We start from the raw sequence: 18,775 nt of genomic DNA, 5'->3' as shown, positions 1-18,775 counted from the left end.
TTAATCACTGATTCAGAGAGTTGAAGACTGGATCTGTTTTTGATTCATGAACACATCATTTTTGTGAACAGAACCAATTCGTTGTAAAGATCTGACTCAAAAGAGGGATTCATTTACAATCAGACTCGCGTCTCTAACGAGAGCAGAGCTGAATTTACAGATGATGATTACTGAACGACTAATTAAACAGGTCTGTTTCTCAAACTAAACTATCAAATGACTTCAGACATTAAGCACTTTTATAATATTTTTAGGATAATACTTCTGTGGTGAGCACAATTAATTGATGTAATTGCTTGTAAATGTAAATGAGCAATAATTGTCCTTTATGTTTCACTGAAGAAAGAAAGTCATAGAGATTTGGATCGATGTGAATCAGAATCAGAAGCGTGCACACGCACACAGGGAACTGGTATGGTTTCCAGGAGCTCTAGGTACTTACATACATATCTAACACAAGAGAATAGAGAGAAAGAGTTAAACATGTGGAATTAAGGAGAAAACATCTAGAAACCTATACATATAGAAAAATTCAATAGGTAGGAAAATAAGAAAAACACATTTAGATGGAGGTAGAAGGCCTATGTACAAATGTACATGTTAAGTACTGTATAAATATAAATACATATATATATAGGGGGATGATTTTACTCTTTTAGCACCACCACCAATTTACACTTCACAGAACATAAAAATAAAGCATTTAGCAACAAAAAACATGACACAGCGGCGGCTGGCTAAACCTCAAGTGTGTGTGTGAGTGTGTGTAGAATTCCTCCGCTGTCCTGCTGTGTGTGTGTGTGTGTGTGTCTTGGTGATTTCACGCTGCTTGCATTTAATCAGTAAGTCGTCCACTGTTAAATACTGGGAAGAAAATATCACATGACACGGCAGGGCAAACCGATCGAAAGCAATTAGACAGTGGAGCAATCTGAATTATAGCGGTGTAGAGATACTGGACCCTCAGGCCAACACACACACACACACACACACACACACACACACGGCCATAATCACAAGACAATTAAGTTTAAAACGAGAGTGTATCAGGTAATTATTTTATAAAAGAAGAAGACGAGCACAATCAGGAGAGAGGAAGGACAGGCTGGACTAAAGCAGAAAACCACCAGTGACCGTCCTTCATATTCATAATCTTTACTGTCACAGTCCAGAGTTCCTCTGTGTAACGTTTCAAAGTCCAATGAAGATGAAAACGCTCAGGCTTCAAAATTAAAGTGGATATTTATTAAATAAAACAAAAATCCACAGGCAGACAGCAACCTAAAAACACTGGGTAAAAACAACCCAAGTTGGGTTAAAAATGGAAAACCCAGCGATTGGGTTAAATGTTTGCTCAACCTGCTGGGTAGTTTTATTTAACTCAACTATTGATTAAAAATGACTGTATTGTTTGCTTAAAATGAACCCAAAGTATGTTGGAAATGAGCATTTATTAATATGTTTAATAAATGAACGTTTGTTAATAAGTTTAATAAATAATAATTAAACAATAACAATTATCAAATTGCTCATGAATAAATGTTCACCTTTTGATTATTATTGTTACCTCTAGTAATTATGTGTCTGATTTTTAATTTCCAACATATATTTTGGGTTGTTTTTAACCCAGCTTTTTTTGGAGTGTGTATTACACAACACTACCGCACAGAGAATGAAAACTCGAGGAACTTGAATACACACTAATAACTGCTCTTTGGTAAATGAATGTCCATGAAAACTGATTAGTGGCGGGAAGGAACACCGGAAACAGATTACTGATCAGACAGAGAGAAAACAAAACCAAAACACAACTAGAGTGTCCATGAGACACTGCTTTTACTGGTCTGTTTGTGAGGAAATGAACAGACACTAACAGATTTATGCATTCAGCAGACGCTTTTATTCAAAGCGATTTATAAGAGAGGAACAGAAGCAATTCGTCAAGGAGCCGATAATATTCATAACATACAACACCAGGTTTATTTGACAAAGCAATCCAAACTAAACAAAAGCTGACATCAATATTTTCAAAGCGCAGTTTTCACTTTGACACTAACAAACACTTTCTTAGTGTGAAGAACATTTTAATAATCTTAAGAAACGTTTGTGGAGAGGAAAGATTCCACGCTGAAAACTAAAGCTTCTTTATTGGCTTCAAAACCTTTAACATCCACAGAACTTTAGAATAAAGCTTCCGAAAGTGTGTTTTGTGTTGTGAAACTGTTCTGAATGCTGAAAAGGATTCGAGCGATGACGGTCAGTGAATCTCTGAACAGCTGCTTCTGCGGTTCATCGGTGTCCGTGCCGCGGTTCACACGTCGAATCAGTTCCTTGATTAGTTTAATGGTGTAATTCTGGCTTGCGTCTCTCATGCGGCGGACGGTGATGGTGTGTGATATAGATATAGTCTGTCTGTTTCTGGCAGCAGTGTTTTATTAAAGAGGCTTTTGTTCACTGGAGAGCTCCTGATAACTCCAGCTCTTCTCCATATCTCACATCAGCCAGATCCTGTTTCTCACATACAGCAGCTTCAGCCTGTCCTCCCTCTCTCCCTCTCTCTCTCTTTCTCTCTCTCTTCATCTCTCCTTGACAAGAAAAACCTTCACAAGGGCATACAAGATGAATAGCCTTTCTGCAGAGAGGAAAAAGCCTTTATTATTAGCCGACGGTTCTTAAAACACACACACAGATCTGAGCCTGCAGCGGCGGATCAGATCACAAACAGCCACACAATTACAACTTCAAGAAGATTCTGTCTGTAATAACGGCAAACGAGCGGAGAGCAGATGCTTCACTCGGCTCTGTCTGAACCCGGGGCTGATCTGGTTTAGACCGGACTGGAGTGTGTGATTGAGACGGGATGTGTTTTGTTCCCGTGGGCTGAAGACGAGTTTGAGTAATGCAGCGCTGCGTGATGGAGAGTGTAAACACACACAGACAGAGAGAGAGAGAGAGAGAGAGAGATCAGACTGATGAATTACATTACTCTGTGTGTGTGTGTGTGTGTGATACGCATCAGTCTGCAGAGCTTCTCCATCAATCTGCACTCAGATGCATAATGAGCTGTTTGTTTCCACAGAGATGCCTGACGGCGCAGTGTGTGTTTGTGTGTGTGTGTGTGTGTGTGTGTGTTGAGCTGCTGTCTAGAACTGTGTGCTGCATCCCTTCAGCTGCTTCAGGTTTTGTTATTATTGTGTGTGTGTGTGTGTGTGTGTGTGTTCTAATGCTCTGATGACGCTCATGTGAGTCTCACACACACATGCAACACGTCTCATCTGTCATTTACAGGCGTCACCATGGGAACGTACTGCTAGTGGAGACACACGTCACCATGGCAACCGCTGAAGCAATCGACAGATTATTTTTAATCGACACCGAAGCACGACAGACACACACACACACACACACACACACAGGCCTGCAGGACGCTCCAGGTGTGTTCTCTTCCACTGGTTTCACACACACTGTATTGTATCCAGTGTTTAAACACACACACACACACACACACACACACACAGTTTTCGACCTCTTTCATCACTGTCCTCTTCCTGCTTATCACACTCACTTATTTGCTCCTCCTGAGTATGTGTGAGTGTGTGTAAGTGTGTGTTTCTCTCTATCTCTGTTTTAAAGGCTCTGCGGCGGTAATGAACAGACGTGCTGCTGCTTTGATAAGTCACTGAATGTGTGAGAGAATCAGAACGAAGATATGAAGCAAATGAAGAACACATACACACACACACATCATGCCACACATGAAACACACACACTAGCAGCCACTATAGCGTTTCAGGGCCGCAGCGTGTGTGTGAATGATTCATGAGATCGGTAATGTCCTACAGTCGCGCTGGATCGATGATATTCCGGTAATGCGACAGTCGTTTGTTTCTCTATGACAGAAGCTGAACTCGGATCAGATCGGATCATCTCCATAGTGACCACGGTGCGCCCAAATTGCTTTCCATGTGTGTGAAGCAAAACAAAGATTTCCATTTCATACATTTCACATGAATTGATAAATAATGGAAGGCACAGTGCGCCGCTTCCATTACACGTCCAATGTTTTATTAAGGTTTGTTTCAGTTCATTTTTGCACCACTTTATTATTGAGCTGAGTAACAGTTCACAATATGGCTGACACCAGTTAACAATGAACACTGTTCTACAGCAGTCTTGCTAATTCATATATTAACCCCTGGTTTCACAGACCAGGTTTAAGCTAGTCCCAGACTAAAACGCATGTTTGAGCTGTTTTAACTGAAAGCAACTTGTACTGACATATCTTAAAATATGTCAGTGTCATTGTTTTGTCTCAAGATGCACACAAGTAAAGTTTTTTCTAGTGTACGTTTATAAAAGCTACTTAAATATCCTAATTGAACTAAGGCCTAATCCTGGCTTGGGCTAAGCCCAGGCTGTGAAACCGGGCCATAGATTTTTAACATTTTAACATATATATGTTGCATTTTTATCTAGCGATCAACAATGGTATGCTTCAAGTCAAGTCACCTTTGTGTTGTGGTCGTGTCAAGACGCAGGTCCTTCATCTGATCTGGATACGGCCGGGATCTGGCAGACTACGGCAAATCTCGAGATAAACAGAGAGAGACTAATATTAGCGTAGACCCCATTCTTCTTCTGATGTAACGAGTACATCAGGTGTTATTGGAAGTGTTCCCGGTTCCAGCTGACCTAATCTATGCAGCCTAACAATTTACATGATTTGAATTATAGAAATAGATAATGTGTTATGTGTATGTAAGCTTAAACAGATGTGTTTTTAATCTAGATTTAAACTGACAGAGTGTGTCTGCTTCCCGAACAATGCTAGGAAGATTGTTCCAGAGTTTAGGTGCCAAACAGGAGAAGGCATCTACCGCCTGCGGTTGATTTTGATATTCTAGGTATTATCAGCTGGCCTGAATTCTGAGATCGCAATAGACGTGAAGGACTATAATGAATTAGGAGCTCGCTCAGGTACTAGGGAGCTAAACCATTTAGTGCTTTGTAAGTAATTAGCAAGATTTTAAAATCTATACGATGTTTAAAAGGAAGCCAATGCAGTGTTGACAGAACTGGGCTAATATGGCCATACTTCCTGGTTCTAGTAAGAACTCTAGCTGCTGCATTTTGTACGAGCTTTAGTTTGTTTAACAGGCGAACGGAACAACCACCCAGTAGAGTGTTACAGTAATCTAGCCTTGAGGTCATGAACGCATGAACTAACTGTTCTGCATTTTTCATTGAGAGCATATGTCGTAGTTTAGATATATTTTTAAGATGGAAGAATGCGGTTTTACAGATGCTAGAAACATGGCCTTCAAATGAAAGATTGGTATCAAAGAGCACACCTAGGTTCCTAACTGACGACGAAGACTTAACAGAGCAGCCATCAAGTGTTAGACAATATTCTAGGTTATTACGTGAAGAAGTTTTTGGTCCAAAAATTAGGATCTCTGTTTTTTCTGAATTTAGTAGTAGGAAATTACTGGTCATCCAATTTTTTTATATCAGCTATGCATTCCGTTAATTTTGTGAATTGGCAAGTTTCGTCAGGGCGCGAAGAAATATAGAGCTGAGTATCATCAGCGTAACAGTGAAAACTAACGCCATGCTTCCTAATGATATCTCCCAAGGGTAGCATGTACAGAGTGAACAGTAACGGTCCTAGTACTGAGCCCTGCGGCACTCCATATTGAACTTGTGATCGATATGACATGTCTTCGTTTACTACTACAAACTGATAACGGTCAGATAAGTATGATTTGAACCATGACAATGCAATTCCACTAATGCCAATATAATTTTCGAGTCTATTTAAAAGAATATTGTGATCAATAGTGTCAAATGCAGCACTAAGATCCAGTAACACTAATAGAGAGATACAACCACGATCTGATGATAAGAGCAAATCATTAGTAACTCTAATGAGAGCAGTCTCAGTACTATGGTACGGTCTAAATCCTGACTGGAAATCCTCACAGATACCATTTCTTTCTAAAAAAGGAACATAGCTGCGATGATTTATGTTTTCAAATCCGTTAAAGGATTGTTAGGCTGCATAAATTAGGTCAGCCGGAACCGGGAACACTTCCTATAACACCAGATGTACTCGTTACATCAGAAGAAGAATGGCATCTACGCTAATATTAGTCTCTCTGTTTATCCCGAGGTTTACCGTAGTCAGCCGGATCCGGGCCGTATCCAGGTGAGATCGAGGACCTGCGCCTTGACACGACCACAACGCAGCCCTGAAGTGTCAGCAGAGATTGAGTCAACTAGATCATCCCCTGTGAAGGCCTCATTGACACGACAGCCAGTGGCACAGTTCCTCAACAAACCGTCCGTACCGGCGTGATGAATACAATCCTCAGCTGGATGGAACTGGTATAAATACTTTGACTGTTACGATCCCATTGGAGTTATGATAGCTACCTGAATCATAATCAAGCACTGTTCACTGTTGGCCAGAGGAGAACTGACCACCCGACTGAGCCTGGTTTCTCCCAAGGTTTTTTTCTCCATTTTAACACCTATTTGCCACCTGATGTCACCTGTTGGAGTTTGGGTTCCTTGCCGCTGTCGCCTTTGGCTTGCTTAGTTGGGGATATTCAGCAGTGTTTTGATCTCCTGCATTGACACCATTGTATGAGAACTGAACTGAGCTGGATGATGACATCACTGTTTACTCCAGTGCTGATATACATAAATTAAATAAATTAATAACTATTGATTCTTATAACAGAATGAATCAATACTGAATTTACTTAAGATGGACATTGACAGCATTTTCTTTAAGAGCTGCTGTGCAGCCAAAATTATATACCAGTTTTCACTGTAAAGTTTTCGGTACGTATCCTAATGAAAATGCTGAGTTAATAATATTAAGAGGATCTTTGACCTCTGGAAGCATTTCTTTCAATAGCTTAGTCGGTATAGGGTCTAACATACATGTTGTTGATTTTGATGATTTAACAAGTTTAGACAATTCTTCCTCTCCTAAAGCAGTGAATGAGTGGAAATGTTCCTCAGGGGGTCTATAGCACGACACCTGATGCGATACTGTAGTAGACTGTTGCATGGTTATAATTTTAGTAAATAAAGAAGTTCATAAAGTCATTACTGCAGTGCTGTTTGGAAATGTCTAAAGTTTAAGGTTTATTTCTTTTTATTTCCATGTGACAATATTAGATCTAAAGTATGATTACAAAGTATGATTTCAGATCTATCGTTCTAAAGTGAGACAATCACAAAACACCCCTGTTTCAAAGCAACAATAGCAGCATCTCTGCAGCCTGGTGGAAATTTCACCAAATCACAAACCACCATCTAAATACATCTAAACACACCTCCATTTGGAATAACCCAGATTTCACTGTCGACAAGAAGCCACTTAACTTACACACATGGGCAGAAAAGGGCATCGCACAACTTCAACACGTGTTTCATAATAATAATCTGGCCTCGTTTTCTCACTTGGTCCAGAAGTACAACATCAGGAGTAAATGTTTTTTTGGAATATCTACAAATCAAATCATCTATTCAATCAAAAATCAATACTCGGACCATTAACCTAGACCTTTCACCTCCTATCTCAGAGCTAATTAATATACCCTCCTCAAAGAAACTACTGTCCAAAATATACAGAATAATATCAAAATCAGATAACACACTATTCTTACCATATGCTAAATGGGAAACAGTTTTATCCATTACTCTTGATGCTGATTTCTGGACACAAATCTGTAAAAATATTTACTTCATGACAAATAATGCCAACTTACAACTCATACAGTATAAGGTAATTCATAGATCTCACCTAACTGGATGGAAATTGTGTAAAATGGGATTCACTTCAAAAACGTGTTCACATTGCACACAAAATAACCCAGACACATATGCTCCCTTTGCTATTGCACCCCAATTAAAGAATTCTGGGAAATGTAACCAAATCACTATCTGTCCTTATGGGATGTCACATCCCAATGTCCCCCTCCCTTTGTTTATTAGGTGACACATCCATAATCAATCTAAACGACATAAACAAGCAGTTACTTCTAGCGGCGCCAAGAAAACTATCCTCATGAACTGGAAATCAAGGAATTGCATCCTGGAAAATCGTACTAATATACATCTCGATGGAAACACTAGAACTACACCCCTCCTGGTCATCTCTCATAAATCTGCTGACCTTCTTTGTCTGAGACCAACCACAACAGCACACTTCCACCCACACGTTTATACGACTGAGGGGAGGGGATTAGGAAGAGTATAATTTAATCTAGTTAACTACAGTATATTTAACCTCAGGTCCCTAGTGGGCTGTGATATCCCAGACCTTATCCAGAGTTATACTTACTGTTGGCTTTTGTATATGTTTGTAATGTAAATATTGTCACATTCTAATCTGGCATAATAAAAAAAAACGTTCGTTCATATATTGAAGTAACATAAAACAAATTAATAAATAATTTCCTATTAATTCCTTTATTATTTCAGTAAGATTTTGAAACATTAATAAAAGAGTTTTAAATATGTCTTTTATTTTGTCCATGTGTTTGCTCGACTGCCTCTCTGTACAGCAGTAGAAATCAGCATTCGTGTAAAGCAGAGGAATCTGACAGGAAAGCTGACCTGATAATTCCTTCAAACTTTCCTTAAAGCTGAGAGCCGGAGGGTGAGGATCTGGGGTCAGAGGTTGCGCGCGTCTGGCCCGGCGCCGGCGATCAGTTAACGCTAATGAAGGGGAATGCTGGGTAATTGCGTCGGGGAGCGAGGGAGCGCTTTGATATTGCTCTCTCATTTCCAGATTGTATTTTCACATCCACTCTTTTCTTTCTCTCTCGCTCAGAGGAGGGAGCTCAACTAAAATACATTTCCTCGTTTTAATTTGTTCCATAATTACCGCGCAGCCCGACTTCCCCGATCTACTTAACTACAGACGTATGCTAAGCAAACACTCGCGTGCGTCCCGCGGGAAACGCTTCACGCAGCCGCAGAAGAGACAGAAGCTTTTGTCCTCCTGTATCAGTTTCATTTCCACTCTTCCCTTATTCCCGGATTAAAGGCGTTTACTGCACTGCAGCCACTACAGGACCTTAGAGAGCACAGCTCAGAGAGTTTCGTTCAGAGCAAAGTCACCTTGAGCTCTGAGCGCTGAAGAGAGCCGGATCCATACAGAACCAGAGGATCACAGATGCTCCGGCCTTCTGCACGGTCGGAAAACACGCAAACATCACCGAAGTCAAACCTCGGGAATATTCTTTATGATCGTTCTCTTTGCTAAGTCACTTTCTGCAGCAAAGTTTCTGATCACACTGCAAAAAACATGATGTTCTTCCTCAGTGTTTCTGTCTTGTTTTCCAGCACAAATATCTAAACATTCCTAAATCAAGATACATTTACTGGAGAAGAGAAATGACTGAAGATATTAAGACTTGTTTACGAAAAATGCGTCAAAATGATGCAAATTTGTGCTTACAACAAGAACAAATATCTGCCAATGGAGTCAGAAAAACAAACTTCATTCAAAGGGAAAACAGGAGTATTATTCTGACTCCATATTTGTTCTTGTTTTAACCATGAACTCACTTCATTTTATTCATTTTTCGGTAAACAAGTCTTCATATCTTCAGTCATTTCTCTTCTCCAGTAAATGTATCTTGATTTAAGAATGTTTAGATATTTGTGCTGGAAAACACAACAGAAATGCTGAGGAAGTACATCATTTAAGTTTTTAGCAGTGCAAATGAATACATGTCACTAAAATCAAATCAATAAATTAGAAGGAAAAGAAAGAGAAAGAACTGAACATTAAAGAAAAAGAAATATTGTGAGAAAATATCTGGAAGAGAACGAGATTTTGTTCATGTCGTTTTTATCATTCATTTTGCAACTCTTTTTTGTAAAGATGATGAATCTGAGCTGCGGTGAAACAAATCTTTTGTGCAACGATAACATTTTCAGTATGATTATGTCCTGCCATCAAAGCACGCTTAAATTAAAACTGAAAACTGAGAGAGAGAAACAGATAAAGAGACGAGAGAGAGAGAGAGAGAGAGAGAGAGAGAGAGAGAGAGAGAGAGATAAAGACACAGTCAGAGAGACAGGCGGCTCTTCGGCCTCAGCTGGTCTGGAACTCTCTGATCGATGGGAGTGAAGAGAGTTCATAACCTGAAACACACACACACACACACACACTCTATTAATATCTTGCACACATATACTCTCGTTCAGCACAGGACTCTGAACGAGTTCTTCTGTGCTCTGAAGCAGTGCTGATGTTTGAATTGAGGGCATCATGACTTTTGTGATCTCTGAGCTCCACCGGCGTCTGTCCTCGTCATCGGACGCCTCCTGATCTTATCAGACGCTACTGGATTACTGCAGGACTCATCAATGATTCAGTGCCTTTATTGTGCGCGTAATTTCTCTGAGGAACATCATCCAAACTCCACAACACTTTCTCTTAATTCAGCCTGATAGTTGAGTAGCTTAGTATGTCGTCTTACGCAGTTCAGGAGATTCATTAATATGAGATTCGCAGAGGAAAAATGTGTCAAAAACATAAAACAAATAGATTTGGTGTAGAGACTATTTTCACTCGGCAAGTAACACTGAATTAAATGTGAAATTTTAACAGTCTTGCAGCAGTTCGTAACTACTTTTTGTTTTGGCGAACTGGTGGATAATTCGTACAAATCCATGCGAAATCTCCTCTTGTAACATAGTTTAATTCTCCTGTGAGATCAGGTGGGAAACTGAAGTAGTGTTTTCTTGTAAAGCTCGCTCTAGTTCTCTTTGAAAGCTCCTGTTTTAAGCGATTCATGTCACGTTGGGTCCTGAAGAGAGAGACGCTCAGAACACCAGCAGTATGATGAAGCGTCTGTACGCTAACGGCAGGTCAAAGGTCAGAGGCAGGCGCTCTGAAAGGTCAGATCATCTGAAAGAGCTGCAGAAGGTCGCGCACACACATGAACTTTACCGGAGGAAGAGGAGGCTGATGAGGGTGTTTATTGATCTTGAGGCTCATATAACAGAACATGAGCAGCGGTACTGTCCGTCACGAGCGTCTGAACGACTCGCGCTCGTCCCTGTCGTGATGTGGCACTAATCATAATCAATCGCTGTAGTCGCACAAACAATTACCTCGACCACTGCACGATCTCTTCTGTAAAATGAGACAAATAACATTAAACACCATACAACTGACACACAAAACAACATTTGTTCTAAAGCTAGTTAACATTTAATTTAGGCTACATTTGACATTTTAATCAGAACCGTTAACTTTCATCAGTATATACTCATAACACATGTAGGGCGGGGCTTGATTTCGTCTGTGAGGAATTGATTGGACAATAAATCATTTATAATAAACACTGCAATATTCCATAAAAACTGTCGGTCTTGATTTCATGTTTTCTGCTAGAAAAAACCTACAAATCACAGACCAGGTTCTCATGAAGCTGCTCTGATATGAACTCTGACCTCCTGAAGCGTTTTCTTCATCTGGATTCTCATAATAATCTGGTTTGAGATTAAATCTTTTTTCTTTAAACAGGCAAAGCACAGAATAAACTGAAAAGTGTTTCCTTCAGGAATCAGTGCGTCACACCGAACACATTCGTGTCGTGTTTGTTTTATGGAAATGAATATGAGATCAATCACATCAGCTTCATATTTACAGAGAAGAACGTTTCTTCAAGTCTGTCGACAGTCGCTGTTATTTAGTTATTTAACGACAATGTTCACAGCACTTCTGAAGAAAACGATTCAACAGAATTAAAATCACAAACAGACAATTCAAACATCTCAAAGAAAAATCTTCAATATATGCGAGTAACTGCTGACATGAAAGCCAAACCTACTGCGATCAAATGCTTGATGAACTCGAGCCTCAGCGGAGCGTCACAATCAATATAATGTGTGTGTGTGAGAGTGTGTGTGTGTGTGTGTGTGTGTTTAAGGCTTCAGGCCGTCGTACACCAGCGCTGAATCCATTGCTGTCGTCTGTGGGTCAAAACAACCTGCAGCGTCTCGACTGACCACTGGACACAAATCCTGATCACACCACCTGAATCACACACACACACACACACGTTACACAAGATTGATATCATACACACCGTCTCTCACACACACTCTCTCTCACCTCAGAGCCGCGTAGACGTCGGTGTGTGTGGCGTGCTCCCATGCGGCGTGATCCACCAGCAGCGCTCCTGTCGTCACACGGATTGAACTGAATGAGACGCTTCCACATCATCATCTCACTGTTAATTAATCAGCCTCATTTACATCAGCATGTGTAAGTATTGATCACACACTGTCAATACTGTCCCATCAACACATCATTAATAATTTAACAGTTTCTCAGATCAACAGCTACATTTAGTTTGTCTAAGATTTACATTTGACTATATAACGTGTAAATGTAACTCTAATATCACACAGCTCTAATCTGATGAATATGACTGTAAGGCATGAAGACATTAAGATATTATAAACATCATGATTTTCTGTAAACAGGGAATCTGCAGGGTTTTAAAATAAAATTTCAGGGTTTTTAAGACCTGCACAAATACAATTAATATCGTAAGATACAAACCATAAAATGACTGTAAAAACAACTTAGTTCAAATAATGCAGAAATATGTTTTATGACATCACAAACCTCACATTTCGGCCTTTAAATCATTTTTAAGAAAAGGGACGAGTCAAAACTATGACTGAGAATCTAATCCAAACAAAAGACATTGTTAACTCACTATTTTTTCTAAGTTTACACAGGCAGAAGATCTTCACAAAGATAGATGTACAAGAAAGTGTGTGCGGTGTGTGTGTGTGTGTGTGTGCGTGTGTTACGTGTACATGTGTGTGTCTGTGTGTAACGTACATATCTGTGTGTAACATACACATGTGTTACATGTACGTGTGTGTGTGTTAGTTACATGTACATATGTGTGTAACATACATGTGTGTTACACGTACACGTGTGTGCGTGTCTGTGTGTTACATGTACATGTGTGCGCATGTCTGTGAGTGACGTATACGTGTTACATGTACATATGTGTTAGTTGCATGTACATGTGTGTAATGTACACGTGTGCGTTACACGTGTGTGTGTGTTACATGTGTAACACGTAACGTGTGTGTATGTTGTACCCATGTAGACACGTGCGAGGCTGTAGGCCAGGTCTCTCGCTGACAGCTCCAGATATCCCGCGGGTCGAGACGCTGCCGCTGTCTGACAGAAATGCATCAAAGCCGAGAGAGACGTACGGAGAGATGTTAGCGCCGGACGCAGAGCGGGAGACGCTTCAGCTGCCAGCAGACGCTCCTGCACACACACACACACACACACACACACACACATTAGCAGTACCAGCTCACTTTACAATCAATACAAAACAATAATGATTCAGGACTGAAGCATCAAGTGTGTGAGTTTGTTCTCACTTCAGTGTCACTGAAGAACGCCTGGAGAACCGACCCAGAGGACTTCGAAATAGAGCGCAGAACATCCAGAGACAAAACATTCGTGGTTCCCTCCCAAATACTCAACACCTACAGACAGAAACACACACACACACACACACACACACACACACACACACACACACACACACACACACACACACAGATTCAAAAAAAGATTCTGAGCAGATTAGATAACGTAATCCAGTCTGGATCAAACAGCTAGTATGTGTTGTTCAAAACATTTTAGTAAGATTGGGATTCCTTTGATACAAAATATCAGTTATTATATTTGACTAATTTTATTTTGATATATATATATAGTTTTTCATTTTTCAAGTTTCATTTTTATTTTAGGTTTAGTTATTTTAGTATTTCAAGTTCAAACTAAATGAAAATGAGAAATGTTGTTCATTTCATGTTTTTATTTTTAGTTGAGGATAATAACTGTGATTCTCAGCTCTGGTAATCCAGGTTTGGTGACAGTAAGAGTATCTGATCCAATCCAGTGTAGCTTAGAAAACCCAGCACAAAGCACAGGAGCGAAGCGTAGCATTAATAATATACAGAACTACATTCATTTGTGGTTTCAGATCTTGTCTGTCCGACCCGTGTGTGTGTCGAGCCTTCATTACAGTTATTCATTCCCACCGGACGTGAAGCGACAGCGGATCAATCATGCTACGCATCGTTATGTGTTGGAGAGACGTGTGTGTGATTCTACAGCACTGGACCGACACGAGCCTGCCTTAACACTCACTGACCGATCATTACAGCTCTGTGTGTGTGTGTGTTTAGGCTTAGCATACAGTATTTATTACTAGCTGTATATAAACACAAGTCTATGGAGAGCGAGTAAAGGTGTGTGTGATACTGTTGTACGTGAGTGTAAAGATCACACTGATTCGTGTGTCACGCGTGTGCTGCCATCTGCTGGGCCGAAAGAGCATCTGACCCGACTAGAAGCACATCAGAGGAAATGATGCAGGTGTAGTGCAGGAAACACATGATCAGCGTCAGTGCTGATGATGTCACACACACACACGATGATGTCACACACGGTTGATGCTGTCACACACACTGATGATGTCACACACACACACACACAGATGATGATGTCACACACGCATGAAGGTGATTCACCTGAGCGTCGCGCAGCATGGAGGGAAGCCCAGTGTCCTCGATGTAACCCTGACCGCCGAAAGACTCCAGACCCTCGGACACCACAGACACCGCCTGACGACACACACACACACACACACGCACACACACACACACACACACAAGCACACACATGAAAAAAACTGATCTTTTGACATATACAAGGGGATTGTACTGTATTGCCTCAAATGAAACTAAAAGTTTTCAAAAGAGTTAAACATGTAATGCTTATTTCATATGCAGAGATGTTAGCCAATCACAGCACTGGGCATTTACACTGAAGTCTTAAAGCAGACACGCCCATCTAAACAGTGTTTAAATCAGAGGGCCAGTTTAAATTATATAATAAAAAAATTAATTTGTATATTCATTATGACATTAGAAATTACTACTATTAATAATATAGTATGTCATATATAATGAAATTTATGAAATAATGAAATAGGAAATTTGTGTGTGTGTGTGTGTGTGTGTGTGTGAGTGTGTGTGTGTGTGAGTGTGTGTGTGTGTGTGTGAGTGTGTGTGTGAGTGTGTGTGTGTGTGTGTGTGTGTGAGTGTGTGTGTGAGTGTGTGTGTGTGTGTGTGTGTGAGTGTGTGTGTGAGTGTGTGTGTGTGTGTGTGAGTGTGTGTGTGTGAGTGTGTGTGTGTGTGTGTGTGTGTGTGTGTGTGTGAGTGTGAGTGTGTGTGTGTGAGTGTGTGTGTGTGAGTGTGTGTGTGTGTGTGTGTGAGTGACCTGTTTAGCGGTGTAGAGTTTGGCGACGGGCGTCAGCAGTCTCAGCAGGAGTGTTTCTCTCTCACTGGCGCTCCGGTTCTCCTCGCGGCCCAACAGACGACACACTTCCATCACCAGCAGAAACGCAGCGCGAGTCTCCACCTGAACTCACACACTTCATGAGTGGCAGCACAGCAAACAGTGTGTGTGTGTGTGAGAGTGTGTGTGTGTTTACCTCCATCCTGCTGAGTGTTTGCACGTGCAGCGCATGATCTTTCAGCAGCTTCCCAAACGCAGAGCGCTTACATGCATATTCCCTGCACAGATGAACGATCCTGAGACACACACACACACACACACACACACACATTTACTGACATTGTCTCTGCTGTGTGTATGACGATGAGTGTGTCGTATAATCACCTCCTCATGGCGGCCACCGCACACACGGTATTGTAAATGCGAGTGATGGTCAGCATGTTGGCGATGGAGGCCACGCCGCGCCCCTCCTCTGACAGCTGTAGACAGACAGAAACCACAGTTACTCTGATACTCAGCGGCTGGATGGACGCGTGTGAGTGTGTGAGTTTTACCAGACGCGCGTTCATGCCGTCCAGCAGCAGCTCCGCCGTCGGCATCTGCCGCGTACCCAGCTTATCCTTCAGCCTCTGAACCTCAATCCCGTTAGACGAGCCGTCAGAGTCCCAGACGTCCGCCAGGAACAGAGACAGACCCCTGCTGCCCTACAGACAGACAAACAGACGGACAAAAAGAGAGAGAGACAGACAGATGGACGGATGGATGGACAGACCAACAGACAGAAAGATGGACAGACAGAAGACTTTTTTTAAAATCTAGGCTACTGGATAATGCTGCAGAAAATCTAACAGTAATCGTAAGTTCCAAGATCCAAGGATCCAAGAGGCTGGCGCGCATGAACACCGCGGCTCAGTGCTCTCACTTTCAGTGCTTTGTTTTATCTCACTCTCACTATACAGGTGCTGGTCATATAATTAGAATATCATCAAAAAGTTGATTTATTTCACTAATTCCATTCAAAAAGTGAAACTTGTATATTATATTCATTCATTACACACAGACTGATATATTTCAAATGTTTATTTTTTTAATTTTGATGATTATAACTGACAACTAAGGAAAATCCCAAATTCAGTATCTCAGAAAATTAGAATATTGTGAAAAGGTTCAATATTGAAGACACCTGGTGCCACACTCTAATCAGCTAATTAACTCAAAACACCTGCAAAGGCCTTTAAATGGTCTCTCAGTCTAGTTCTGTAGGCTACACAATCATGGGGAAGACTGCTGACTTGACAGTTGTCCAAAAGACGACCATTGACACCTTGCACAAGGAGGGCAAGACACAAAAGGTCATTGCAAAAGAGGCTGGCTGTTCACAGAGCTCTGTGTCCAAGCACATTAATAGAGAGGCGAAGGGAAGGAAAAGATGTGGTAGAAAAAAGTGTACAAGTAATAGGGATAACCGCACCCTGGAGAGGATTGTGAAACAAAACCCATTCAAAAATGTGGGGGGAGATTCACAAAGAGTGGACTGCAGCTGAAGTCAGTGCTTCAAGAACCACTACGCACAGACGTATGCAAGACATGGGTTTCAGCTGTCGCATTCCTTGTGTCAAGCCACTCTTGAACAACAGACAGCGTCAGAAGCGTCTCGCCTGGGCTAAAGACAAAAAGGACTGGACTGCTGCTGAGTGGTCCAAAGTTATGTTCTCTGATGAAAGTAAATTTTGCATTTCCTTTGGAAATCAGGGTCCCAGAGTCTGGAGGAAGAGAGGAGAGGCACACAATCCACGTTGCTTGAGGTCCAGTGTAAAGTTTCCACAGTCAGTGATGGTTTGGGGTGCCATGTCATCTGCTGGTGTTGGTCCACTGTGTTTTCTGAGGTCCAAGGTCAATGCAGCCGTATACCAGGAAGTTTTAGAGCATTTCATGCTTCCTGCTGCTGACCAACTTTATGGAGATGCAGATTTCATTTTCCAACAGGACTTGGCACCTGCACACAGTGCCAAAGCTACCAGTACCTGGTTTAAGGACCATGGTATCCCTGTTCTTAATTGGCCAGCAAACTCGCCTGACCTTAACCCCATAGAAAATCTATGGGGTATTGTGAAGAGGAAGATGCGATATGCCAGACCCAACAATGCAGAAGAACTGAAGGCCACTATCAGAGCAACCTGGGCTCTAATAACACCTGAGCAGTGCCACAGACTGATCGACTCCATGCCACGCCGCATTGCTGCAGTAATTCAGGCAAAAGGAGCCCCAACTAAGTATTGAGTGCTGTACATGCTCATACTTTTCATGTTCATACTTTTCAGTTGGCCAAGATTTCTAAAAATCCTTTCTTTGTATTGGTCTTAAGTAATATTCTAATTTTCTGAGATACTGAATTTGGGATTTTCCTTAGTTGTCAGTTATAATCATCAAAATTAAAAGAAATAAACATTTGAAATATATCAGTCTGTGTGTAATGAATGAATATAATATACAAGTTTCACTTTTTGAATGGAATTAGTGAAATAAATCAACTTTTTGATGATATTCTAATTATATGACCAGCACCTGTATTCTGTTGGGCAAACAACGTTGATGGCTGGCACGAGCGAGAGGAGTATTACAGCAGAGTTTCTCCGCTCTCACAACATACCGGTGGATGTAGCAAGGAGTCCCGACTCTCCATGGATTATCATCCCTGTGGGAAGGAGGCGGAGGTGGCGCAGGGAGAGGAAACAAAGGCGAGGCTGCAGGGGTGGCATGCTATCGAGGCTATGTAAGATGCCACACAAACCACCACTTCCTAGCCTTTTCCTCATCAACGCAAGATCCATCTCAAATAAAATGAATGAACTGAGGCTACAGGCTGCAAAGAACATCGTCGTCAGGGACAGCTGCATTGCACGCTCGTTACTGAAACCTGGCTACGTTCATCCATTCCGGACTCTGCTATCGAGCTAACAGGCTACACGGTACAGCGTCATGATAGGACCAGTGACTGGGGACTGTGTGTGTACGTCCATAACAACTGGTGCACTAACATAGCGACTGTAGCCAGTCACTCGCTCCCCGGACCTGACGTATGTGACTGTTAAATTCAGGCCTTTTTACCTTCCGAAGGAGTTTGCTGTGGTCATGATGATAATGCTAACTCAGCTCTCGGACACTTGTATAGCAGCATTAGCCTACAGCCGTGCATATAATAGCCAAGGACTTCAATCAGCTTTGACAGAACCAGCTGGGATATTTTTGAACACCAGGATCTGGAGGTGTTTACAGACACTGTCTTGTGTTACATAAAGAACTGCACAGACATTGTCACAGTGGACAAACACATCCGGGTCTATCCCAACTGGAAATCCTGATGACCAGGGAGGTCCAGCGGCTGCT

The 18,775-nt window shown here is 41.4% G+C and overlaps 1 protein-coding gene across 3 annotated transcripts in view; it reads right to left on the bottom strand.

The window, feature by feature from the left end:
* Positions 1-10,397: 10,397 nt before the first annotated feature.
* The window catches only part of LOC127515498 (acyl-CoA dehydrogenase family member 11-like), a 15,725-nt gene continuing 7,347 nt past the window's right edge, over positions 10,398-18,775 (bottom strand). Inside the window, exons 6-15 of one of the 3 annotated variants that reach the window (XR_007930830.1) lie at positions 15,943-16,092; positions 15,773-15,867; positions 15,585-15,684; positions 15,371-15,511; positions 14,620-14,712; positions 13,459-13,566; positions 13,165-13,339; positions 12,155-12,221; positions 11,871-12,076; positions 10,398-11,170 (exon numbers count right to left, since the gene is read on the bottom strand). Coding sequence is in view for 2 of the 3 variants with exons in the window: in XM_051899200.1 (XP_051755160.1) it covers positions 11,110-11,170; positions 11,987-12,076; positions 12,155-12,221; positions 13,165-13,339; positions 13,459-13,566; positions 14,620-14,712; positions 15,371-15,511; positions 15,585-15,684; positions 15,773-15,867; positions 15,943-16,092 (1,080 nt within the window). In the remaining variant the exon portion in view is untranslated. Of the gene's footprint in view, positions 11,171-11,225; positions 12,077-12,154; positions 12,222-13,164; positions 13,340-13,458; positions 13,567-14,619; positions 14,713-15,370; positions 15,512-15,584; positions 15,685-15,772; positions 15,868-15,942; positions 16,093-18,775 lie in introns of those variants that run through there. The other 2 variants (XM_051899200.1, XM_051899211.1) reach the window with 2 other exon arrangements.

The sequence above is a fragment of the Ctenopharyngodon idella genome, chromosome 1 (genome assembly GCF_019924925.1).
Source record: "Ctenopharyngodon idella isolate HZGC_01 chromosome 1, HZGC01, whole genome shotgun sequence".
NCBI lineage: Eukaryota > Metazoa > Chordata > Actinopteri > Cypriniformes > Xenocyprididae > Ctenopharyngodon > Ctenopharyngodon idella.
The sequence above is the reverse complement of the archived record's forward strand: the minus strand, read 5'-3'. Positions and strand labels throughout refer to the sequence as shown.